Source organism: Pongo pygmaeus, chromosome 4 (genome assembly GCF_028885625.2).
Source record: "Pongo pygmaeus isolate AG05252 chromosome 4, NHGRI_mPonPyg2-v2.0_pri, whole genome shotgun sequence".
Taxonomy (NCBI): domain Eukaryota; kingdom Metazoa; phylum Chordata; class Mammalia; order Primates; family Hominidae; genus Pongo; species Pongo pygmaeus.
Window position 1 is genome coordinate 176957950 of NC_072377.2, and position 26819 is coordinate 176984768.

The following is a 26819-nucleotide window of genomic DNA, read 5'->3' on the forward strand; positions in this document are numbered from 1 at the left end:
TTTGGAGACTGGAGGTAAAGGGGAGAAACGTTGGCATTAAAATAATACTTAAATGAGTACAGAGGAAGGAAGTCTTCCAGGCTCATTAATATTAATACATGTTTACTTTCCATTCACATGTGGGACAAAACAGAGTAATGATTTGCTAATGCCAATCAGCTGAGTACTTAGTTCATTTCACTATGCTGCATACCCTCAATTATATACTAGCAAAAATTAAACCTAAGTAAACAGAATACTCTACACGTCTCTAAAGACAATATTGCTCCACTCACTGAAATAAGATCCAATCAAGGCAAAAAAAAAAAAATCTTTTTTTTTTCCTCTTAAGTGAGTTTCACTAAGAAAGATGAGTCAAGGAACTTTTAACAAATTTGGATTTCCATTTTCAACAAGGTAGGAACCCGTGTACCTCCTCCCACTCACCCCACCTCCAGAGAACTCACAATACTGTTACTAAAATATATTGAATGATGTCTTCCATTGGCCAATTACTTTTAACTGAATGCAATAAAAAGAATCTGCACTTCAAGACCTCACTAACAACTACAATTTTTCCCCTTCTTAAATTTCCAGTTCTGGAAAAAACTCAGTCAGCCCACTAAAAAGCAACTGTAACATTCCTTTTAATACAGAAAAATAGAGACAAAAATGTACATCTATTATAATAACGCAAATATCCATTATACAGCATCAAGGAGAGCACATGCAATAATGGCTGCCATTCCAAGAACATTTTTGTTAAAAGTTACATCACATGCACAGAAGCTGCTTTTCCAAAAGTAAACATATATTCATTACACTTTGAGCCTCATTGAAGCATCCTGTTCTTGTAAGGTAAGACTTGTAATCCACCTTTATATACAGAATCTAAAGACAACTGGGCCATATATTGAACTCGCTCTCCAGTTAACTGTGTTAGTGAGGTTCCAGTACAGTTTTCCAAAGAAAGCAATTTGAATCCATAACCACACCAGTGCTACTCTGAATGTTTGCCAATAAGTAAATAAAATGCCTGAACATTTGCCTCCTTCCTGGCTCCCCAGCTCCATTGAAAACTTGTAAACATGAATAGAAAGATAACCTTGAGAACAGTAAAGTCACCCATGCCATCAATAATATCCCTCTAACTCAATACCTAATTTTACAGTTTTCCTCAAACAGGAGAGTCTCAACCAGATGCCAGGAATTTAATATGGCTTTTTAAAGATATATCAAACTGTCTGGAATATGCAGTGACGAAAACTGAATACTGCTACTGAAACCATATTTAATTAAACACATGCTTGCTCTAAACAGAGTTTCAGAAATAAAGCTACAATGTTTTCTTCCTTGGCTCTCTTAGAAGCCACCCCAACAAGAGAGGGTCACCAGCTGCACTCCTGCTAACAGTTCTATCCTGAGCAACCCTTTCCCATCCACCCCCAAAAAGTTTTACTTTTATCTGTGGAATTCTCTGCCGGCCTCGGCCTGGAAAACTGGGTGGACCCTGAGGACAGGTGTCAGATCTGGCCCTTGGGAGGTGGCCCAAACTGACAAATTATTGGCAGCATAAAGCTATGATCTTTATAAACTTCAATTTGAGGCTTTATGCCAGTAGTGATTCCCTCCCCGCTCCTTTTTTGAAGAGGGGAGAGAAAGCAAGCCAAAAGGACAAGTTTCAAAATAGAAAAAAATCACCACTTTAATTATGAAACCCTCCCAACTCAACAAAGAACTGTTAAAGGTAGCCAAATAGAAAATGTCAGGAGTTTTTTTTGGCACATGCGCAACTATTAAACATGAGAATTACAACCTCAAGGTGAGGGGAAAAGAGTAAAAAGCAGGAGCAGAAAAGGGGAGGACAGGGCCCAGCCAAAGACCCGTTTGCTCAAAAGGGCCCCTCTTGGTACTAACTCCTCCATATGGGGCACCCAGGCTGGAGGAAAGCAGAGGGTTACACAGAACATTTAGCAGACTTAACATTGGATTAAACACACTACTGCAAGTTTCAACAAATGTTCATGGCATACGTAAAAACACATTTACAACAAGAAAGAAGAGAGGCACCTGGAGACATCTGACACTGGGCATGCTCTGCAGGCAACTCAGTGCGCACATGCTCTCTACCAGGTTGGCGCAGCCTAGCCACAAAGACCTTGGCACAGAACACTGCAGGATGACAAAAAGGAAGGAAGAGAAGAAGCAGTTAGAGGCCGCAACAAATCACTCCTTCACACAGGCAACTTGAATGTTAGTTGGGGCAGGGGGTGCACCCTTGGCAGTTTGGAGGTTAGGGATGGTCCCAGACAGCTCACTGAAACCTTGGGGGAGGGCCCACTTGATGTTCTATGGAAAGGAGGTTTCTGCTGCCAACCACTAATTTCTCAGGATACAGTGAATAGAATCAAGAGGGACAGAGAGAATGTTTAAACAAAAACCCACCAAAGGGAACTGTGAAAGTTTGAGTGCAAAACAAGATTAGTGGTGAAATTGTCGACTACAATTTCATCAATGCCACAGTTTCTCATCTATGTCACATAACCATAATTGTCATCATTGTTTAAGAATCTACTATTTGCCCAGCACTTTACATTTGTTCTCTAATCCTCATATCATTGTAAGGAAACCATCGCTCAGAGGTTAAGTGATTCGCGCAAGGACACACAACAAAGGAGGGGAGAGCCAGAATTTCAAACTTTGGTTTGTCTGCTACCAAAACCCACATTCTTTCCACAAGACTATGATGCTGCTATTGTGAAAACTTAAATCACCCCAACTTTTATCATGTGAGTAAAGTTTTGCACCTCCCTAAGGTAAAATCACAGACCTAAAGAATAAGGCAAAAAGAACAAGAAAGATGGGTGACAGACTGATAGACAAAGGCAATAAAAGAGGTGATTTAAAATGCATGATTTTCAGTGTCATCACATCTCCACCTTCCCAAAGGAAAAACATTGGAATGTCATGATTTTCATTTTAGACTTTGTTTACAAAGTCCGTCTGACATGACTAAGAATTAAAAAGCTTATTTAATTTACCTCTTCGATCCTCTTTTAAAAGCTTGCTGATTTTAAAGGAATTAAGAAAAAAAGTAAAATATAAAATGAACATATGTACTATGGCTACTACTTAATAACCATTAGACCATACTGTAAAGTTAATAACCATTAGACCATACTGTTCAATCATTCAGATCTAAAGTCAATTAATTTACTATGGCAAAATCAATACTCATGTAACAAAAACTAAAGGTGTTTGGGTTCAACCAAAACATCCCAGAAGTCTTGGACCCACGCTCATAAACTTGTTTGTTCTAGCTATAATTAGAATAGCCAAACACCCTCATTTGCCTGAGACAGTCCTGGATGACACTTATTGTCCCCTCATAACTTTCACCCTTAAAAGTGTGCTGGTTTAGTGGATAAATTCTATTATCACCCAACTGCAATATAAACAAAGATAGCTTTGCTTGAAATCAGAGAGACCTGGGTTCCTATCTAGTATCTGCCACTTACTAGTTACAGTTCACCTATAATACACGGAATACTGAGATTACTTAGAAAAGGCATTTAAAGAATACAAAATCAGAGGAACCAAATGGAATAAAAAAATTGAGCAGCTTTCCGGTAGCAATGAAAATGACACACTTCCAAGGTGTGCCTTTATTCCAAAGCCAATACAGTGGCAATATATCATTGAAACTCTAGGTACACAAATTCTGTCACCTCAACACTGCAGAGTGCCAACCACAGAATATGCTGAATAAAATAATGAAATAAAATAATGAAAATAGTTGCCATTTATCAAGCTTCTGTTATGTGCTAGACAGCTGAAATAGTAAACTCTCACAATAACCCTGTAAAATAGGTATTATTCCATTTTACGATGAGGAAACTGATGATCAGGAAAGAGATATCAAGCAGAGTCCCATGGAATTTTTTTTCAATTAAGAAAAAAATTTTTTTAATTAAAACGGAAAGGAGAGCCTGATTTGTTAAAACAACAACACAGACCAGGAACGGTGGCTCACACCTATAATCCTAGCACTTTGGGAAGCCAAGGCGGTCAGATCACTTGAGGTCAAGAGTTGAAGACAAGCCTGGCCAACATGGTGAAACCCTGTCTCTACTAAAAACACAAAAATTAGCCAGGCGTGTGGTGGCACACACCTGTAATCCCAGCTACTTGGGAGGCTGAGGCAGGAGAATTGCTTGAACCTGGGAGTCAAAGGTTGCAGTAAGCCAAGACCACGCCACTGCACTCCAGCCCGAGCGACCAAGTGAGACTGCCTCAAAAAAAAAAAAAAAAGAAAGAAAAGAAAAGAAAAAAACCCAGCAACTTGTCCAAAGTGCGGGGGAATAAGGGCTAACTGATGGCAGAATTAGGACTAGTAAATTAAACCTGACAAGCTGATTTTCTTTCCACTGCAACAAACACTCTCTATCCAGAGATATTCTTACACATGTTTAATAAAAGAATACTCACATCAGCATACATCACAAGTAGATGGGCAAAGAAGAGAGTTTAAGGACTACACCTAGCCAGGTGAGGTGGCTCACGCCTATAGCCCCAGCACTTTGGGAGGCCGAGATGGTGGGATTACTTAAGCCCAGGAGTTCGAGACCAGCCTGAGCAACATGGTGAAACCCCACCTTTACAAATAATACAAAAGTAGCCAAGCATGGTGGTATGCACCCATAGTACCAGCTGCTCGGAAGGCTGAGGTGGGAGGATTGCTTGAGCTTGGAAGGTGGAGGTTGCAGTGAGCCAAGATCGCAGCACTATACTCCAGCCTGGGCAACAGAGTGAGATCCTGTCTCAACAACAACAACAAAAAAGGATTACATCTTTCAGCAACTAATATCAAATTAACACCAAAGCTCATATGTAAATCAATTTTTACTTATTCAGTAAAAAGTCAGGTTCCCTCTGCAAGTGTTAATAGTATTTGCCTCAAAGGGTAAAAACCATGAAAGCATAAAGTATTGATTAGATTTGGCTAATAAGTTGGAATCTAAAACTTTTTAAAAGGCAATTTTTCACATTCAGTAAATCAAAAAATCACAGATTGTGAGAACAGGAAGGCATTTTAAAGACTATTTAGTATACCTCGCACCGCTGATTTTAGATTAAGACGTGAAGAAATTAAATCCAAATTAGAAAAATAATGATATTATCAAGGCTTTTTAACCATTTAATGATTTAATCAATACTCATAAAAATGTGGGAAACAATCAACATAAAGAAAATTTTCCGTGAACTTGATTTTAAAACATTAGCCATTTATTAAAAGTCTGATATTTCAAAGCTTTTTGAAGCTTGTTATTTAACTAGTATATTCAGGAAAAGATTTTTAAAAGACCCTCCGAGGGTCAGATTTACAAGATTTTCTCTTCATAATATCTATGGTAGATACTGTAAGATATAAAGAATGATGCCAGTATTTATTATTTATTAGATGCCAACATCATGCTAAATACTTTATAAAGGATATCTCATCTCATTTTCACAATAATCCTACACAATAGACATTACTTTCCCCTTCAGAAGAGGAAACACAGGCTCAGAGATGAAGTAATTTACTTATCCAAAATCGCATAGTGCTGGGTTGGTGCTAAGATTTCAAAATGGCATAATGCTGGGTTGGTGCTAAGGTCTGAGGCAAGAGTACTTTTCACTGAGACAGCTTGATCCTAGGCAGCACCCAAGCTGGCGTGTGATGCAACTGCCAATATCTACTAATCAGAAGTCTCAACTCTCAGATCCCAAGACTGGGAACTTCCAGTTTCAAGACGAGTGTTGTTTTCCATTTGGTAAGAGCACAGACAGTGGTTAAAAGGTATTACAACTGCTTACTTTCACACTCAATAATTACTTTGAAGCTAAGTGACCAGCCACATTGCTGAAAAATCATCTCTACTCAACAGAAAATGCTATTCTAGGAAATACATCCACCTTTTAGTAAGAAAGTCTGTACCCGCTAGCCAAAACAAGGTAGGTTCCTCTTAGGTCTTAGATCTAATAGATCAGGAGGACATTGATCCAATTTGAAAATAATGGATAAAAATAAAAGTTCCACATTCATCAACCTAAGAGCATTAAAATACAGCTAGGACCACAACAGTAATTGATTCTTTTTTTTCTTTTGAGATGGAGTCTCGCTCTGTCACCCAGGCTGGAGTGTGGTGGCATGATCTTGGCTCACTGAAACCTCCATCTCTCAGGTTCAAGCGACTCTCTTGCCTCAGCCTCCAGGCACCTGCTACCACGCTCAGCTAATTTTTGTATTTTTAGTAGAGATGGGGTTTCACCATGTTGGCCAGGCTGGTCTTGAACTCCTGACCTCAGGTGATCTGCCTGCCTCGGCCTCCCAAAGTGCTGGCATTGCAGGCATGAGCCATGGCTCCTGGCCGTAAGTGATTCTGAAGCTTCAAATTTTTAATTTAGGGACACGGCTGGAAACCCATGTTGATCATTCGAGAATAACTATTATCCATGATTGCTTAACTGAATAATGAAAAGATTTCTTCATATTAGCTAAATTTACAGTACAGACGATTGTTCTTTTTAAGTGAGCGGTGTTCTTTCATATTGCTAAAATATGTCTGAAGAATACCCCTGATACCATGGGTATCTACCAATTTTAACAAATACTTATTGACCTGCTTATTAAGCCAACAACAATACACACTAAGCCTCTTTCCTCTTAAGACTTTAGCCTTGAGCTCAAGAGAAACAACCCAGGAGGATCATAGTGGGGATACTTAACAGAAGACTTTGGAGGGTCAAAAATTGCCAAGATACATTTGTTATAATTTCGTATTTAGCTACTTGTAATGATTAATATTCTAATTTAGGGTTGTTCACAGAGAACAGGAAATGATTCATAATGGGTTGTGATATTAACAGCTAATACCTAATTAGATTGTATATTTATAGGTTCTATAGCTGAAGAAAATAATATTAGCCAGGGAAGCTGACAGTGTTTATTACTTTTGCCATATCCACTGTATAATCAAAAACAACCTAAATCAAAGCCACTATGCTGAGAAACACCATAAGTCAGTAAAGACAAAAAGAATAATCTCTTTTGGCATTTTTCAAAAGCAAAAAGTTTATTAAAAGAGGTAGGAGAAAAATGTCCTAGGCTCTCCTCCTATTGCCATAGGAACCACAAATCAAAAGGAAAAAGTGGTTGCAGGCACCTTGTATTCTGATTGGCTCACTTGAAGAACTCACAAAAGCTAACTTCGGTCTGTTTTTAGATGGGATTGTTTTGAATCTCCTGCCCTGATTCCTTCTCAAAGAAGCAGTTCTTTTAAAAGTTCCCCAAAGAGGTATTTTATGTTAATCATCTCTCTAATGTTATAACCTCTGATTTAGAAATCTGCCTTATTATAGGTTTTCTATAACTCCCCCCACCACCAATCTTTTTATTTAATCCACTTCCCACAGAATCATTACCAGCTTCTTCTCACTCCTGTCATCATGATTGAAGTAATCAAGTTGAGAGGCTGTTCCATTAAGTAAAAAACTTATCTGAACTTACATCTATCTGCACATAGTAAAGCAATTAAGACATTCTCTTTATCCTCCAGGAGCTCACAGAAGGGAATCTTAAACTTATAATGTAAATACACATACACACACACACATACATATATATATACACATACACACACAAATATGCACTTAACCCACCCAAAGGAAGAGGATGCCTGAACTAATTCATACAGGGTAAGTAGGAGGCAGCCAGGGGAAAAAGAGAGAGAAAGACATTCCAAGAAGAATACATAGCATAAGCAAAGCCAAAGAGGTAAAAAATGAAACATCCTATGCAAGTATCTGCAATTAATTTAGCATTAAAATACTTAAGTGTGAGATGAGAAAGGCTTAATTAGAGAGACAGGGAGGGACCAGAGGTCTCTCTATCAAACTTGTGACTTCATCCCGTAGAACAACAGGTCTTAAACTCTGTGCTACAGCCCATCAGTAGTTGGCCCAATGCTTCTCAGCTGTGTCATCCAATTTTACATCAGTGTGAATGACTTTTTTTTCTGCAACTCAGCACATACACAGTTTGTACAGTATCTGTCAGAGAGGAATAGAAACAGATCATGCAACACAGAGATGGAGGTGGAGGTGGACAGGGGATGGGGGTTTTTAGATTAAGAGGTAAGGGGTGAAGCATAACATCAAGCCAAAGCCAAGCCAAATCAAGCCAGCAACAAAGAAAGATCCCATGTTTTCTAGAACTCATGGAGAATATTTGCCGCAAACAATAAAAGAAGTCTGCTCAACAGTAACCCAATGACAAAGAGTGTAAGCAGATAGTACAAAAACCAAGGATGTTTTTATAGATGTTATATTATGGATTTTGTTAAAGACCAAAGTGTTTTGAATGTGTTAAATTCCTTTAAGTGAGACGTGCAAAATTTTAATATTCAAATCACTGCTACAGACAATGATGAGACAGCTATTAAACTGTTTTAAGCAAAGGAATGACCCTTGGCAGCTGCAGCCAAGCATGATTTGCAGAGAAATAAGAAGGATAAGTCTCTTCGAGAATCTATAAGATAGCAGCTCATTTTTGTTTTACTACCAATGCAATTTCTTTCAGATGGGCTACAAAGAGTAGACACAAGAACCAGCACTTACCAACTTTCATACTCAGTCTAGGTCCTTTTCTCCCCCCCACAAAACTTCCACCAGGCCCTACTGACAGGGTATCAAACAAAGAGTGCCATGATAATGATGAAGAAGAGAAATAAAAGATCGATTTCACGGGGTAACCATTTGGCAGTAATGCCCTTTCCACTGGGAATCTCTAGCCATGAGTGAGGACTGGGTCTTGATGAATCAGACAGTAGGTGGGCTCAACGGGAGTACATAACTCCAGCTCTCTAAATCTGGATTTGACAGCTAGAGTCCCCATTCAGTTTCTGCTGAAGACTGCCAAATAAACTAAGCATTAAAGTTAATCCAACTTAGGAATTATCCTATTGTGTCTCATCTCTCAGCCTGTTGCTTTTCAAGAAGCAGCAGTGTTTGTAATTAAAATAAGGACGAAGCATTCAGAAGAGTCTTCTAAAATTCAGAACCTAGGCTTCCACTGTTAATGTCTGATGGCAACCTATAAGAAATAGCACTCTCACCACCATAAATGCATTGTTTTTAAAACCAAGAATCACATTGTAGCAATCAGGTTGTAAAATAAAAGTTAATTCACAGTTTAAGGCATTTTCTATAACCTTTTATAGAACTGAATATTGGCCCAGTACCTTAATGTGCAAAATACTTTCTTTTCCTTATAATGGCATTTTATTATAACAGAATTTGATAGTAAACATGTGACATGTAACCAAAAAAGTTTACATTTTAATTCTTAGCAATTGTATTCTAGAATTATATTCTTCTCATAATATTATACCACAGGGTACATTCAGGCTGGGATATATGTTAAGGGAAGAAAAGGGGATGCAGAGAAGTAGGTAGAAAGGGGAGGAAAAAAAATAAGGATGAGAAGAACGAGGAAAACCAAAATTTACTATCTGCCAAGTTTTTAGATTCAAGAACAGCCCAAAAGTAGTGGAATCAGGACTCAAAGTCAGAGGCCAAACTTTGCTTAAACACCACTATAATTTTTTTAATTAATGTCCAAACAATTTTCATCTTGAATTATTCTAAGATAAGATATTAGAACCCGGCCAGGCAAGAAGGCTCATGCCTATAATCCCAGCACTGTGGGAGGCCAAGGCAGGGGATTACTTGATGTCAGGAGTTTGAGACCAGCCTGGCCAACATAGTGAAAGCCTGTCTCTACTAAAAATTACAAAAAATTAGCCAGGCAGGTGGCGCACACCTATGATCCCAGCTACTCAGGAGGCTGAGGCACGAGAATTGCTTGAACCCAGGAGGCAGAGGTTGCAGGGAGCTGAGATCATGCCATTGTACTCCAGCCTGGGCAACAGAGCGAGACTCTTGTCTTAAAAAAAAAAAAAAAAAAAAAAAATCAGTACCCAAAAGCATTAAAACTAAAATGGATCTTCACTGTAATCTCTCTGGTAGAGAGATGAAGGGTAATGTTCTTTTCAAATTTTTATTCATCCATATTTTCCGATTTTTCTCCAATGACCACCTAGTACTCACATTAATACCTTAATAATACCTTGTATAATTTTAAGTGATGCCTTATTTTGTTTAATTATAAAGAGTAACTTGACAATTTTTTTTTTAATGGGGCAGTTCACAACATATTCATGTAGTTTGGCTCTGTGTCCCCACCTAAATTATATCTCGAATTGTAATCCCCACGTGTCAGGGGAGGGGCCTGGTAGGAGGTGGTTGAATCATGGGGGTAGACGTCCCCCTTGCTGTTCTCGCGATAGTGAGTTCTCACGGAATCTCATTGTTTGAACACGTGTGGAAATTCCCCCTTCTCACTCTCTCTCCTGCATCAGCGTGGTAAGACATGCTTGTTTCCCCTTTGCCTTCAGCCATGATTGTAAGTTTCCTAAGGCCTCCCAATCATGCTTCCTGTTAAGCCTGCAGAACTATGAGTCAATTAAACCTCTTTTCTTTATGAATTACCCAGTCTCGGATAGTTCTTTACAGCAGCATGAGAACGGACTAATACACAATTTAAATAAAAACATATTATTTTACCAGGAATTAATTTTGAGTCCATCTTAAACATCCACAGTTTAAAATGTGTTTAAATGCTCAGTGCTAGAAAAATATTTCACCTAGTGGCCCTTGGAAACATCAAAATCATAATGGTTTATTCCTGAGGAAATCCAAAGGAAAAAAAAAAATCATCCTTGTCCACTTTACAAGTACCACCCATGATTCAAATATGTCACCAGGTTTTTCAGAGCTCTTACAGAAGCTGGAGGAGGAAAGAATTAGATGTTTGAGGTGGGAAGTGGAATCTCTATTCTAAGCAACATGACAGAGAACAGGATGTAACAAAATAATCTATTTCCGGCATAGCCACATGGATCCTCAGTTGTACTAGGACCAGTCTGAGGTTCAGCTGCCAAGGAGGAACAGAATCCCCCAGCAAGCTTAAGGTTAAATCAGTCTGAACCCATCCCAATGAGGTTTTTCCAAGATCCATAAATCCTGAGCCTGGAGATAATTTAACACCTAAGTACATCTGGGCCTTTGTTGGTTAGCAGCTGTGGTCCAACTAGGAAAGTTGTTCAGGACTAGGGTGAGACCTCTCAACCCTAAGTTTAATCTTTTTCAATAAAAATGTTAAATGACATGAAAATTAACAAAGAAGGATAAATTGGGAGGGGGTACAAAGTGAGTACCCTATGGCTACACTGTACTCATTAACTCTCATACCACCTCTGGCCAAACAAGCAGCTGAGTTTTACAGACAAGAAAAACTAAGGACCACAGACATCAAATCACTTGCCAGAGGTCAAGAATGGCAGAACTGCACTCTATCTGACTCCAAAATCCCCGCTTTCTTCCCTGATCTATATTGCCCATCACTTCCTTTACCTAACATTAAACTCCGTAGAGCAGCAAGTTTCCCTGATTTATTTTCAAATTTTATCTACCTGTCACTCATCTATATTGCTGATTGATACAATCTCTGGTGTGCAACTCTGCAATACATAGTCAAGACTTGAAACTCATGCACATCATTTGACTCAGCAATTTCACATGTAAGAAATTTTATCAAGGAGACAAAATAAAGAAACGTCCAAAAATATAGCCAAGAAGATGTCATTCACATCACTGTTCATAATAGCAAAGGGAAAATGCCAACCAAAGGGACTGGTTCCACAGACTAGGGATTACCCATAAGACAAACTATTGTGTTTCCGCTAAATAGAAATCATGCTATAGGAATAAATCTATAGACACTAAAGGAAGTTTAATGCATAGAAAGAAAGTTACAATATACAGAAAGAATTCAAGAAACACTAAGTGAATAAAGGCAACAAACCAGGACTTATATTATGATCCCATGTTCATTTAATAAATATAATATATACATAGGCTGGGCATGATGGCTCATGCCTGTAATCCCAGCACTTTAGAAGGCCGAGGCAGGCAGATCACCTGAGGTTGGGAGTTCGAGACTAGCCTGACCAACATGGAAAAACCCCATCTCTACTAAAAATACAAAATTAGCCAGGTGTGGTGGCATGCGCCTGAAGTCCCAGCTACTCGGGAGGCTGAGGCAGGAGAATCACTTGAACCCGGGAGGCGGAGGTTGCTGTGAGCCAAGATCACGCCACTGCACTCTAGCCTGGGCAACAAGAGCGAGACTCTGTCTCAAAAAAAAAAAAAAAAAAAAGAAATATATATATATATATATATATACACACACACACACATATAAATCTGGAATTAAATACAGGTGATTTTCATTTTATTCTTTTGGGCTGCCATATTTTTTCAGATGAGGCCATACAACTGACAACTCAAACTTCTCAATCCCTCTCCTCTGAGCCACCTCTAAACAGAATACTGGCATTTCCACAGTTACTTGGGGATCTCGTCATAGCAACTTGCCCCCTGACTGTAGTAGGCCATTCTCCTAACGAAGGTGGAGAGCAGGTAGGGTTAGGACAGCTATAAGAATTTGGTTGCCGGGCGCGGTGGCTCACGCCTGTAATCCCAGCACTTTGGGAGGCCGAGGCGAGCGGATCACGAGGTCAGGAGATCGCGACCATCCTGGCTAACACGGTGAAACCTCATCTCTACTAAAAATACAAAAAATTAGCCAGGCGCGGTGGCAGGCGCCTGCAGTCCCAGCTACTCGGGAGGCTGAGGCAGGAGAATGGCGCGAACCTGGGAGGCAGAGCTTGCAGTGAGCCGAGATCAGCCACTGCACTCCAGCCTGGGGGAAAGAGCCAGACTCTGTCTCAAAAAAAAAAAGAAAGAAAGAATCTGGTTGCACTTTGAGGTAGCAAAGACACTCTCCTCCATTCATTTCAATGCTTGTGGCTTCTAGATAGCTAACAGAGGATCTCCAGTCAGAAAACTCAGTTACTACTTCTAAGTATGTGACAATACATAGTCCATACCGCATGACATCTGAGAGGTCTTCCAGGTGACAAAACTAAAAACCCAACTTGTTTTTTAGACATTTTCTAGGAACTGAGAGACATCTGCTCTCATTTATACTAGTGCCCCGTCCCCACCCTGAATTAATCCAACTTCCCCTTCCCTAACATCTAAGACACTGGTGCTGGCTGCATCGCTTCCTCCTGCTTCTACCCACCATGATGAGTCAAAAGACTTTAATCAGAGAATTTCTGGAAATATGTGCACAACGAGATCCTGATTGTCCTCTAATATACCAAGCCAAAATCCTTACCCTACTTTCATTTAACAGAGGGCAAAGTTGACTACGTTTTTAAAAGAACATTAGAACACACGGAAGGGGCCGGGCGTGGTGGCTCACGCCTGTAATCCTCGCACTTTGGGAGGCCGAGGCAGATGGATCACGAGGTCAAGAGTTTGAGACCAGCCTGGCCAACATGGTGAAACCCTGTCTCTACTAAAAATACAAAAATTAGCCAGGCGTGGTGGCACATGCCTGTAACCCCAGGTGCTCAGGAGGCTGAGCCAGAAGAATCACTTAAACCCAGGAGGCAGAGGTTGCAGTAAGCTGAGATCACGCCACTGCACTCCAGCCTGGGCAACATAGTGAGACTCTGTCCCCCATCACCCCCCAAAAAAAAGAATGTATGGAAGGGAAAACTTTTTCTCCTGATGTAATGAACATTCTCATTTTTTTCTAACAAGAGATAGCACTTTCTGGAAGATGACCTGAGAAATGTATCTTCTCTCAATAAAGGTTTGACCCAATTATAGTCAGACTACATCATATTTCTATTTTATCTTTTTCATTTTAAACTGCTTAGTCATTTAAAAAAGTTTACTAAACATCAAGTATACTAAATGCTTTGATAGACAAAAATTCTCAAAACTATATATTCTGGTATTAAAAATTATTTCTGCAAATAAAGCCATATTGCTTAAATTATTTCCTGGTTTGCTAAAGGGAAAAAGATGGCTAAACTCCTAAAGTATGAAACATTTTAAATAAATGCAGTTTCACTGCCTTTAAGAGTATTAAAACTTAACTAGTAGCTTTTTTTGTTTTTGTTTTTCAGACAAAATCGCGCTCTGTCACCCAGGCTGGAGTACAGTGGCATGATTTCGGCTCACTGCAACCTCTGCCTCCCAGGTTCAAGTGATTCTCATGCCTCAGCCTCCCGAGTAGAGCTGGGATTACAGGTGTGCACCACCACACCCAGCTAATTTTTTCTATTTTCGGTAGAGACGGGGTTTCACTGTGTTGGCCAGGCTGGTCTCAAACTCCTGGCCTCCAGTGATCTGCCCACCTCAGCCTCCCAAAGTGCTGGTATTACAGGAATGAGCAACCACGCCTGGCTTAATTAGTGGTATTTTTAACATCTTTTGTAGACTTACCACTTCCAAAGACTTTGAAAGTCCATCTAACATGCTACTTGTCTCATTGAGAGCTCTGAAAAAGTATCTGCAGAATAAAAGTTGGCCCTGTTAAAAAATCTTTTGAATTCTGCTATGTCTTGGCTTCATGTCCCCACCCAAATCTCATCTCGCATTGTAATCCCTCGAAGGAGGGACTTGGTGGGAGGTGACTGGATCATGGAGGCAGTCTCCCCCATTCTGTTCTTGTGATAGTGACTGAGTTCTCAGGAGATCTGATGGTTTTATGAGTGTTTGACAGTTCCTCCTCTCTCACCTGCCGCCATGTAAGACATGCCTGCTTCCCCTTCCACCATGCTTGTAAGTTTCCTGAGGCCTCCCAGCCATGCAGAACTGTGAGCCAATTAAACCTCTTTTCTTAATATTTATAAACCACCCAGTCTCAGGTAGCTCTTTATGCAGTGTGAGAACAAACTAATACAAATTCAAACCTTACATCATTTAAACAAGCCCTCTACTATTTTATAAACACTACTCATTTCTTGAATACATACAACATTTATTTTCAAAGACCTAACAGGCCCCTACACCAAATAAATACATGTTCCAAGTTAGCAGTGTTTTAATTTTACATACATACACCCACACACAGATTTGGAAAACAATGGTAATAAAAATTTTGCTTCTTTAGCTAAGAACAGCATGAAAAGCGAGTTGTCAAAGATAACAGATATAAAGTGGCACATTTTATCATCCCTTAATTTTACAGTAAAGTTTACACTTGCTCTTCTTCATACAGTTCATTGTTCTTATATCCTAAGCTGACCTTGGTTTCAAATAAAAACAAAATGTGTGCCTTACAGTCCACTGGGCTCCAAGAAATTAATTTGTCTTTCAGGCAGGGGCTAGGACAGCCTTAGAGTAAGGGACTCCTGCTGCTTGCTGCACAGCAAGGATGTCTTTGGTTCCCTTCACATTGTTCGAATCCTGCAGGCAACTGGAAAAGGGGAGTTCTCACGACTTGAAGCAAGGAATTTCGCTAAATGCTGGAGCTGAAAGGGACTTTACAGACTTTATAGACCATTTTCTCCATGTTCTTAAAATATTTTTCTAGTCTAGTTCCTCTAAGTCTCTCACACTGTGCTGTTAGTACATATCACTTGAAAGCACCCAGTCTTAACAGCAGATAGTTATGGCTAAACACCTGCAACAATAAAGTCAATCTATAGGTTTACAGACGCTTTTTGCATGTGTACACATGAATATGGACAGAAAACAACACTCTGGAACTTCTCACAAAGGAATATATTTATCATCTAAGGTTACAAAAGTCTTAATAAACTACTGCAGAAACAGAGTACTACTATTACAAGCAAAGCCTCATCTGTGCCCCTCCTTTAAGACCCTTTTTCCATGCGTTGTATGTAACTTTACCCCTGACTTCATCTTTTTGTCCTATTTTTCCTTTCATCTTCATTTTCCCACTTATTTTGTTTTTAATCTTCCTACACTGTATATGTCACTGTAATCACTCAAATCCTTTTTCTGAAATAAACTAAGGTTTCTGTATATGCTACCAGCAGCAAAAGTCATTACATTTTTGCAGGCGGTGAGGAGGAAAAAAAAAAATTATTACATTTTTGAACTGAGAAAAAGGGAAAAGTTAAAAATTAACAACTATAGGGAGGCTGGGCATGGTGGCTCACACCTGTAATCCCAACACTTTGGCAGGCCAAGGAGGGTGGACTGCTTGGGCACAGGAGTTCAACACCAGCCTGGGCAACACGGTGAAACCTTGTCTCTACAAAAGATACAAAAAATTAGCTGGGCGTGGTGGTATACACCTGTAGCACCAGCTACTCAGAAGGCTGAGGTGGGAAAATCACCTGAGCCTGGGAAGTCGAGGCTGCAGTGAGCCGAGACTGTGTTATTGCATTCCAGCCTCGACAGCTCACACCTGTAATCCCAGAATTTGAGGAGGCTGAGGCAGGAGAATTGCTTGAGCCCAGGAGTTTGAGACCAGCCTGGTCAACATAATGAGACCTCGTCTCTACATACATACATACATACATACATACATACAAACATACATAACATAAATAAGCCGGGTGTGGTGGCACACACCTCTGGTCCCAGCTACTAGGGAAGCTGAAGTAGGAGGATTGCTTGAGCCCCGGGGGTCAAGGCTACAGTGAGCCAAGATCATGCCACTGCACTCCACCCTGGGCAACAGAGTGAGACTCTGTCTCAAAAAAAAAAAAAAAAAAAGTTAAAACTATAGGACTAAAACTTTTTTTTTTTTTCTTTTGAGACAGAGCCTCACTCTGTCACCCAGGCTGGAGTGCAATGGCACGATCTTGGCTCACTGCAACCTCCGCTTCCTGGCTTCAAGCGATTCTCCTGCCTCAGCCTCCCAAGTAGCTGGGATTACAGGCGCCCACCACCACACCTAGCTAATTTTCCTATTTTTAGTAGAGATGGGGTTTCCCCATGTTGGCCAGGCTGGTCTTGAACTCCTGACCTCAGGTGATCCACCCACCTCGGCCTCCCAAAGTGCTGGGACTACAGGCGTGAGCCACCGTGCCTGGCCAGGACTAAAACTTTAATACCAGTTGTTAGTACCATGAAATGTGTCATCACTGACTTTGGCAAAGTAACAACCAGCTGTGGACATTCCAGCAGCCAGGTTATTGCTTCACTATCTATCATAAATAAACTGTGTGGGCTTTAACTCAGAAGAATGCATATGCACAGAAGTACTGTGTTTTCAAGGACCACTTACTTGGAAAGAATACAGAATATCACAAAAGAGAGAGTACCGTGGCACAGTGGAAAGATCAGTTTGTTTTGGGTTTTATTTCATTCTGTTTTTTAATTGAGGCAAAAACACAATGAACTTGAATCTAACCAGACTCTGGATCTAGCTAAAATTTATAAGAAATACAAAGAGGAACAAAATATGTAGACCAAATGAGAACATAATCTGCAAAACCCAGAAAGTGGGAAGTTATACAGAACAAATAAGCAACCTAGTTTCTTCAATAAATAAATGGCAAGGAAAAAAAGATGGGAGAGGCGATTTTTATAGATTCAAAGAGATATAAGAAACTATTCACTATAAGCAATCTGTGACCTAAGTCTGGATCCTGAATCCAAAAGACAAGCTAAAGCAATAATTTGAGGAAAGCTGCAGACGAATTCCAATAGAGGGCATCCTACAATGTACCTGAGTGGTACTCCTCAAAACAGTCAAGGTCACAAAAAAAGAGGACAGTCTGAGAAACCATCACAGCCAAGAGAAGCTTAAGGACACACAACAGCAAAGTGTAAGGATGGTATCCTGGATGAGATCATAGACCAGAAAAAGGACATTAAGTAAAAACTAAGGAAATCTGAATAAATCTTGGACTTTAGTTAATAATAATGCATCGATACTGGTTCATTGATTGTAACAATGTATCACACTAACATAAATGCTAATCATAATGAAAACTGGGGAGTGTTGGGGAGGTAAGGGGGATTGAGAATTCTGTACAACCTACTCAATTTTTCTGTAAGTTTCTATAAATCGAAAACTGTTCTAAAAATAGACTATTAATTTAAAATATATTTATGAAACAGGCAAATATGAACACTATTTTATATTTAAAAATTATTAGTTTTTTAGATGCAAATAATGGAATGATATATATATGTGTGTATGTTTTTAAGTCTTCGTTTTTGAGTACTTATCTTTTACAGAAATTCATGGATAGATGGATGGATCAAGTTAAGAGGGGAGATTAGAGCAATGTTTCCCAAAGTTTGGTACTCAAGATGATTTTTGGTGGTACATGAAGATTCTTGTAATGTTTCATAGCTATATGTTTAATTTAAATATATATTGTGAAAACATAGGTCAGGCACAGCGTCTCACGTCTGTAATCCCAGCACTTTGGGAGACCGAGGGGGGCGAATCACCTGAGGTCAGGAGTTTGAGACCAGCCTGACCAACATGGAGAAACCCTATCTCTACTAAAAACACAAAATTAGCCAGGCATGGTGGCACATGCCTGTAATCCCAGCTCCTTGGGAGGCTGAGGCAGGAGAATCACTGGAACCCAGGAGGCGGAGGTCGTGGTGAGCTGAGATCACGCCATTGCACTCCAGCCTGGATGACAGGAGCAAAACTCCATCTCAAAAAAAGAAAAAAATATGTATATACATAAACACACACACACACACACATACACATATATATATACAGGTAGCACATCAAATACATGATTTTATAGGTTTTAATTGCTTATAAGTTTCCCTTATAAATAAATTTATTGAAGCTAAAAAAAAAAACAGGAAGAAGCCAAGTATGGTGACCTATGCCTATAGTTTCAGCTACTCAGGAGGCTGAGGCAAGAGGATCACTTGAGGCCAGGAGTTAGAGGCTGCAGTGTGCTATGACTGCACCTATAAATATTCACTGCACTTCAGCCTGGGCAACATACCAAGACTTCATCTCTTAAAAACACAGAGAGAGATATCATTGTCAAAAAAACATGCAAAGGTTGGTTAAGATCCCAAGTCTAACACTATGTGACCTCTTTTGAGAATTCCGATCTTGTTGCCCAGGCTGGAGTGCAATGGCATGATCTCAGCTCACTGCAACCTCCGCCTCCCAGGTTCAAGTGATTCTCCTGCCTCAACCTCCCAAGTGGCTGGGACTACAGGCACGCGCCACCACGCCCGGTTAATTTTGTATTTTTAGTAGAGACGGGGTTTCACTGTGTTGGTCAGGCTAGTCTCCAACTCCTGACCTCAAGTGACCCACCCGCCTCGGCCTCCCAAAGTGCTGGGATTACAGGCGTGAGTCACCACGCCTGGCAATACTATGTGACGTCAAGCAAGTTATATAACCTAACAGTCAGCTGTTTAAATGGCTGGAGAGGTACAAGACCTGCTATGTTAAAAGAGGCATCCAATAAACAATAGCTGTGAAATTACTAAATAAAAATCAACCTAAAACTCCAACAAAGAAGCCATATGCCACTAGAAAAGAATGGAACTGGGAGAACAAGGAAAGGAAGGAACATGAGAGTTTACAGAGGCAGTTTAGGCAGAGGCAGTCAAGGCTTTCCCCTTTTCTTCTCAATCTCCCCAAATGCAGAGAATCTGCTGCTGGCCAGCCACAGCCTGGAGATCCTGCTGCTCCTGAGCCTCAGGTGCTCTTGAGTGCTGCTGGCTAAGACATGGTTATTACAGAGGTGGGGCCTCTAGAACAATCAGAAGAGTTTTTCTTACCCCATGCTGGTGTGAGAAAGAGCACAGGCATTACAGTAAAAATGAATAAGTAAAATGTAAAGTAAATAAATAAAATCTATCACTTTGCTATCTATGTGACCTTGGGCAAAAATTAATCACCTTCTCCAGTTCCTACTTCTTCCCATGCTAAAATGTGGAAAACAAGTAAGTCTACCTTTCAAGGTTACAGTAAAGGTTAAAAGAAACAGTGGGTATAAATCTGGCAAACAGTAGGTATTTAACAAATACTAGTTCTCTCCTCCCTCCTTATTTTGGCAGGATGACAGAGAAACTCTTGGTGAATAAAAGGGATTAGGGCGAACAAAAATCATAAAGAACAGCATTTCCAAAAGTGTGTCTCTTGGATCACACAGATTTCGAACCAAATATATGGGGGGAGGAATTCTGGGATCAGAAAGTTTGGGAAATGTTGGGAAACACATTATTAAAATGATGATTATCAGGTGAGTTTCCAAGAGGAGATTATATACAGCATTTACTAACAACTCATAGGAATAATCAACCTATTAATCACTAAAACACACGAGGATGGAGGGATGGAGAGAGAGAGGGGAGGAAGGGAGGAAGGAGGGGAAGGCAGCAGTTAAGGCCATGACAACTCCTTCAAAATGACAGTTGAAGTAACAGTGAGATAAAACTATCTGGACAACTTACAAGTCAACGACAGTTTTAAAATCTGGTTTAGAGCAAGAGAGGGGAGAGGGGATGCTTTTTCAACTTCTGAAAGAAGTTTCTGGTGCCAATTATTTAATTTTCAGGATCAAGTCAATTACGAGATGGTACGGAAACAGAAAACACCAAGAGTTTAAGTAGCAAATATACTCACTTTGGAAGTAGAAATAGCCTTTTGATATAAGATGGTAATTCTCATTTGCTCTTCCAAATTTATTCCCTCATTCGACTGGGCAACTGTTTGGCAAGCACTGTGATAGATGCTGTTATGGATTGCATATGTCTTCCAAAAAGCATGTGTTGGAAACTTAATCCCAAATCTAACAGTGCTGGGAGGTGGGGCTTAATGGTAAGTGTTTAGGTCATGAGGGCTCCACTCTCATAAATGGATTAATGCCAATTATAAAAGGGTTTCAGGCTGCAAGTTCAATCTCTTGCTCTATCAAGCAAGGCTCTCTCACGCCCTTCCATCTACTGCTGGGATAATGCAGCAAGAAGGCCCTTTTGAGATTCAGGTCCCTTATCCTTGGACTTCCCAGCCTCCAGGTGAGCTCTAAGAAATAAATCTCTGGGCCAGGTGTGGTTGCTCACGCCTGTAATCCCAGCAATTTGGGAGCCCAAGGCAGGTGGATCACCTGAGGTCAGGAATTTGAGACTAGACTGACCAACACAGTGAAATCCCATCTCTACTAAAAACACAAAATTAGCCAGGTGTGGTGGTGCATGTCTGTAATCCCAGCTACTTGGGAGGCTGAGGCAGGAGAGTCGATTGAACCCAGGAGGCGGAGGTGGAAGCGAGCCAAGATGGTGCAGCCTGGGCAACAAGAGTAAAACTCCATCTCAAAAAAATAAAGAGAAATCTCTGGCCAGGCAGGGTGGCTCATGCCTGTAATCCCAGCAATTTAGGAGGACAAGACAGGAAGATCACTTGAGCCCAGGAGTTTAAGACCAGCCTGGGCAACACAGGGAGACCCCACCGCCACAGAAAATTTAAAAATTAGTCGGGTATGGTGGCACGTGTGGATCGCTTGAACCCAGCCTAGAAAGGTGAGGCTGTAGTGAGCCATGACTGCACCACTGCACTCCAGCCTGGGCAACAGAGCGAGACCATGTCTCAAAAAAAAAGAAAAGAAAAGAAAACAAAAAAGAAAGAGGAAGAGAAAGAAATCTCTGTTCTTTATAAATTACCCAGTCTCAGGTATTTTGTTATAGCAGCACAAAACAAACTAAGACAGATGCTGGGAATGAATATGCCATAAACTGAAGATGACACAACAGATATGATCCTCGCCCCCATGGAGATTACTTTCTAATAAGAGTTGATTGTCTAGCAGGGGATTATGCAATACATTTGAGTATTAGTCCATTTCATACTGCTAATAAAGACATACCTGAGACTGGGCAAGTTACAAAAGAAAGAAGTTTAACTAGACTTACAGTTCCATATGGCTGGGGAGGCCTCATAATCATGGCAGAAAGCAAGGAGGAGCAGGTCACATCTTACATAGAATGGCAGCAAGCAAAGAGAGAGAAGCTTGTGCAGGGAAACTCCCCTTTTTAAAAAACATCAGATCTCGTGAGACTTATTCACTATCACGAGAACAGCATGGGAAAGACCTGCTCCCATGACTCAATCACCTCCCACGGGGTCCCCCCCACAACACATGGGAATTCAAGATGAGATATGGGTGGGGATACAGCCAAACCATATCAATTTGTAAACTACAGTTACATTAACAGCTGTAAAAATAAAAAAAGAACTGACTGCTGCTAGAGCATGACAAGAGAACTTAATCTATAAGGGTACCTAGGGGACCCAGGCATGGCTCCTAAGGAGTTGACACTTGAGCTCAACTCTAAAGGACAAGCAGAGGTTAACTAGACAAGGAAGAAAGGGTGACCCCTCCCTAATAATGAGAACAAATTATAATGCTTGTTGTAACCCTCAAGCAGGGTTCAGAGGAACAGAGAAAAAGAAAAAAAAAATCACTGTGACTCAAGTGCAGAAAGCGAGGGTGAAAAAGAGCAAAAATAAGACAAGACTCAGGAGGAAAACAGAGGTGTCAAAGTTGGGGTTACTGACTGATGCAACCAAAATCATCAAAGGAATATCAAAATAAAAGACAAACTACATTGGCACTTGAAACCTGTCCAGTGGTGCCCTCCACACATATAAGTTTTTTCAAGGTATTTCTATAAACATAATACAGGAAAAAACTGGACGAGAAATAGGGTTCAGTGCATATAAAGAAAAAAAGCACACCTGAGAAGCGGAAGGAATTCCCAGCAGAACCCTACCTCAAAGCAGCAAAAGCTAGTAGTTGGAGTGAGAGTCCTTGAAGCTGTCAGTGAGGCCAACAGCAACTGATCCTAAAGTGTTTCATAGAGAGCATCCAGAGTCAGAGTCTACCCAGAGAAGGGACCCAATTTCCATTTGCCATAGACAGTATGCAGAGTGAGGCAAACACTTCCACAGCTGGCTTCTAACAAAAATGGCCATTTCAATCACAAAAGGGCAGCAGCAGTGCCCCAGTCACAACAAAATCAGAAGATCCTCACCCTAGTGATTTCCTTCCGCCACACTCCCCCATGCACCTAGAATCAGCAGAGCAGAACTACAGCTAATTTTAACACTTCTCTTTCTTCACAAAAGAAATACGAATAGCCAGAAACATTAGAAAAATATGTCCAATGTCACTAGTAACTTAAATCTTCAAATCTTTAATCAAACTGAGTTTTTTTAAGATTTATTAAAACCCTAAAATGGCATAAACATGAAGAAAGCATGTTTCATACAGAGAATATAGTCTGTCATGTCACATCATGTTCATAAAGGTTAAGAAAAGTGGGTAAAACCTTTGGCTATATGAAATACTCATGCTCTTAAAAAAAAGTTAGAGACCATCCTGTGCAACATAGGGAGACCCTATTTTGTCTCTACAAAAACCCTATATTTTGTCTCTACAAAACTTCGAAAATTAGCCAGACATGGTGTTGTATGCCTGTAGTCCCAGCTACTCAGTCGACTGAGGTGGGAGGACCACTTGAGCCTGGGAGGTCAAGGCATGAGCCACAATCATGCTACTGCATTCCAGCCCGGGAAACAAAGACCGTCTCTCAAAAAATAAATATATATACATACATAATACATACATACATACATACATACATGTGTATATGTATATGTATAGATGAAGGAAGGGAAGAATACATACCATATATTAATAGTAGTTATAATGGAAACTTTGTTCTTTTTCCATCTTACTTTACATTTTTCATTACATTTTTCCATCTTATTTTACATTATATTTATTTTCATTTTTTCTATAATAAATGTGAATTGCCTCTGTAAAAAAAGGTAAGTTCCTATTCAATAATTTTGCAATTATTTTTTAATGTATGTGTAAATAATGGTGGTGGACTAACTGGTTAACAACATGGGGGAAAACTTTGATCCCTATCTCAACCATAAAAAACAATTATTTTGAGATAGTAAAACCCTAAGACTTGTTTGAAAGGCTTGTTCCCTGGTGCCGTAAAGAAATGGCACTTGAACATAAATTTAATTTTCTCAGCAAGGCCATTTTTTTATTTTCTGCAGAAAGGGTACACTCGCCAGCAGCTTAGCCACAAGAGTACACTGAACAAACAAGACAGGGTCATTTATAACCTGACATGTCCACCCTACTGCCGTGTCCAGTTTCAATTGGCTGGAACAGGACCTCACATTTTGTATTTGTCCCGATTGGCTAGCAACTTAGAACTTTTTAAAAGAGGCAAAGGCAGAGGAGAACAAAGGAAGGAGGAAGTAACTTGTGGAATGCTGAGAAAGGTAAAAACACCTTCAAATAAGGAAGAGGAACAGGCTATGACCTAATGCTTGCTTAGACCAGTATAAGCATGCCAGGGCAAATATTTAAGCTAAATTGTGGGAGCTAAGAACATAAAGTATATTGATTTCTTTATTACGGCTAGCAGATATTTAAGAATGATGGTACAGGTCTTTGAATAAATTTTGCTTTTAAAGAGAAGTTACTATTTATTCCTAACTAGATGGGGAGGAAAGTCTTTGAAGAGAAACCTCTACTTTACTTTTTACAGACTTCTAGAAATAAACAAAATTACCTTGAAGACCTTAAAATTTATTAAACAGGACATGAAATACAGTAACCATGAAATAAAAAATGGGACTTCATTAGTATTAAGACCGTCTATCCATCAAAAAACATGATTAAGACAGTGAAAAGGCAAGCCACAAAACAGGAGATGTCTACAATATATGCATCTGACAAAGGACTAATTTCCAGACTATAAAAAGACTCATAAATTAGTAAGAAGAAAACTCAATTTTTCTTATAAGGTCAAAAAAGGCATATCTCTAAAAAGGATATTCAAGTGGGCAATAGGCACATAGAAATGTAAATTAAAACCACAACGAAATACCATTTCATACCTATGAGAATGGCTAAAATAAAAAAGACTGACAATGCCAATTGCTGACTAGGATGTAGAGCAACTAAACTCATATTGCCAGAGGAAATATAACAATGTACAAGCACTTTGGGAAAAGATCTGGCAGTTTCTTGAAACACAAAATATACATCTTGTGACATAAGAAACATATATTTGATCTTTGCTGCCCTGATGACCCCCATTACTGGCACAAAAGCGAAAATTCTTGGAATTGCCTGAGTGATAGTATTGAGAGGAGCATCTTTTGTTATTCAAAATAAGCCACTTTCAACCATACTAGAGTTTATGCTAATAAGGTGACTCTTGGAAGATAGTGGCTGGCTGCTAGACGAACCATGATCCAAATTTTCACTGCCCCCACCACCATCTCTGGGGAAAGGAAAGGAGCTGGAGAGGGGAGAGGAGCTAGGAATTGAGTTAATCGCCAATGCCCAATGATTAATCATTAATTAATCATTAATCATTCCTAGGTAATATGACCTCCATTAAAAAAAAAATATTAAAGGGCAGGGGGTTCAGAGAACTTCTGGGATGGCAAACACATGCCTATACCAGGAGGATGGTATACCCCAACTCCACAGAGACAGAAGCTCCTGCACCCAGGACCCTTCCAGACCTTGCCCTACATACCTCTTAGTCTGACTATTCAATTGTATCCCTTATAATGTACTTTTTAAAAACCGATAAATGTAAGTAAAGTATTTCCCTGAGTTCTGTGAGCCTTTACAGCAAATTACTGAACATGAGTAGGTGATTATGAGACCCCTCAAGTTATAACCAAAAGTACCCTGGCAACTTAGGACTTGTGACTGGCACCTTAAGTGGGGGCAGTCTTTTGGTTAATTTAAGGGATCTCACTAGCTCCAGGTAAATACAGTCAGAACTGAATCGAACTACAGGACACCCAGTTGGTGTCTGCAAATAACTGAAGAATTGCTTTGGTGTGGAAACAAAAAACATTTGGAGTCAGGAATGACGTTAGCGTATAGAAAAATAGTTTGTTCCTTTACATTTACTCTACCTCAGCAATCCACTACTAAGTATACCCAAGAGAAAAAAGATGTCCTCACAGAGATCTGAATACAAATGCTCACCCAAGTTTTATTCATAATATAACGCAGGAAACAACCTAAACATCCATCAGTAGAATTGGTAAACAGTTATATACTCATATAATGCAATATTACTAAGCAATAAAAAGGAATGAACTGATACAACAAGAATGAATCTAAGTCAAACATAATAGAGTGCATACAGTATGTGCATCCTGTATGATTCCATCTTATATGAAATTCCAGAACATATTTAACTCATCTATAGTTATAGAAGGCAGGTTATTTATTTAGGGCTGGGGCAGAGAAATGACTGAAAAGGGGAACAGAGAAGTTTTTTGGGGTGACAGAAATGTTCCATATCTTGATAGCAGTAGTGGTTATATAAGTATACATATTTCTCAAAACTCAAACAGTACACTTAAAATGAGTGGATTTTATTGAATGTAAATCATAATAAAGCTGATTAAAAAAAAAACAAAAACCACAATACAGATACTACTATGCACCCATTAGAAGGGTTAAATTTTATTTTATTTATTTATTTATTTATTTATTTTTTTTTTGAGACAGAGTTTTGCTCTTGTTGCCCAGGCTAGCATGCAATGGCACAATCTCAGCTCACTGCAACCTCCACCTCCTGGCTTCAAGCAATTCTCCTGCCTCAGCCTTCTACCAAGTAGCTGGGATTACAGGAATGCACCACCACCACCCAGCTAATTTTGTATTTTTAGTAGATACGGGGTTTCATCTTGTTGGTCAGGCTGGTCTCAAACTCCTCACCTCAGGCGATCCACTCCTAAAGTGCTGGGATTACAGGTGTGAGCCACCACGCCCAGTCAGAAGGGCTAAATTTTAAAGGACTGAAAATACCAAGTGATGGCTAGAATGCTCTAC

General features: G+C 39.8%; 1 protein-coding gene across 5 annotated transcripts in view; it reads right to left on the minus strand.

Moving 5' to 3' along the window:
• The window catches only part of FBXW11 (F-box and WD repeat domain containing 11), a 148052-nt gene that overhangs the window by 94247 nt on the left and 26986 nt on the right, over positions 1–26819 (minus strand). For 2 of the 5 annotated variants that reach the window (XM_054488681.2, XM_054488679.2), the window contains exon 2: positions 2050–2151. The exons of the other annotated variants lie outside the window; for them this stretch is intronic. In XM_054488681.2, coding sequence (XP_054344656.1) covers positions 2050–2151 — 102 coding nt within the window. The remainder of the gene's footprint in view (positions 1–2049; positions 2152–26819) is intronic. 5 annotated transcript variants of the gene reach the window in all.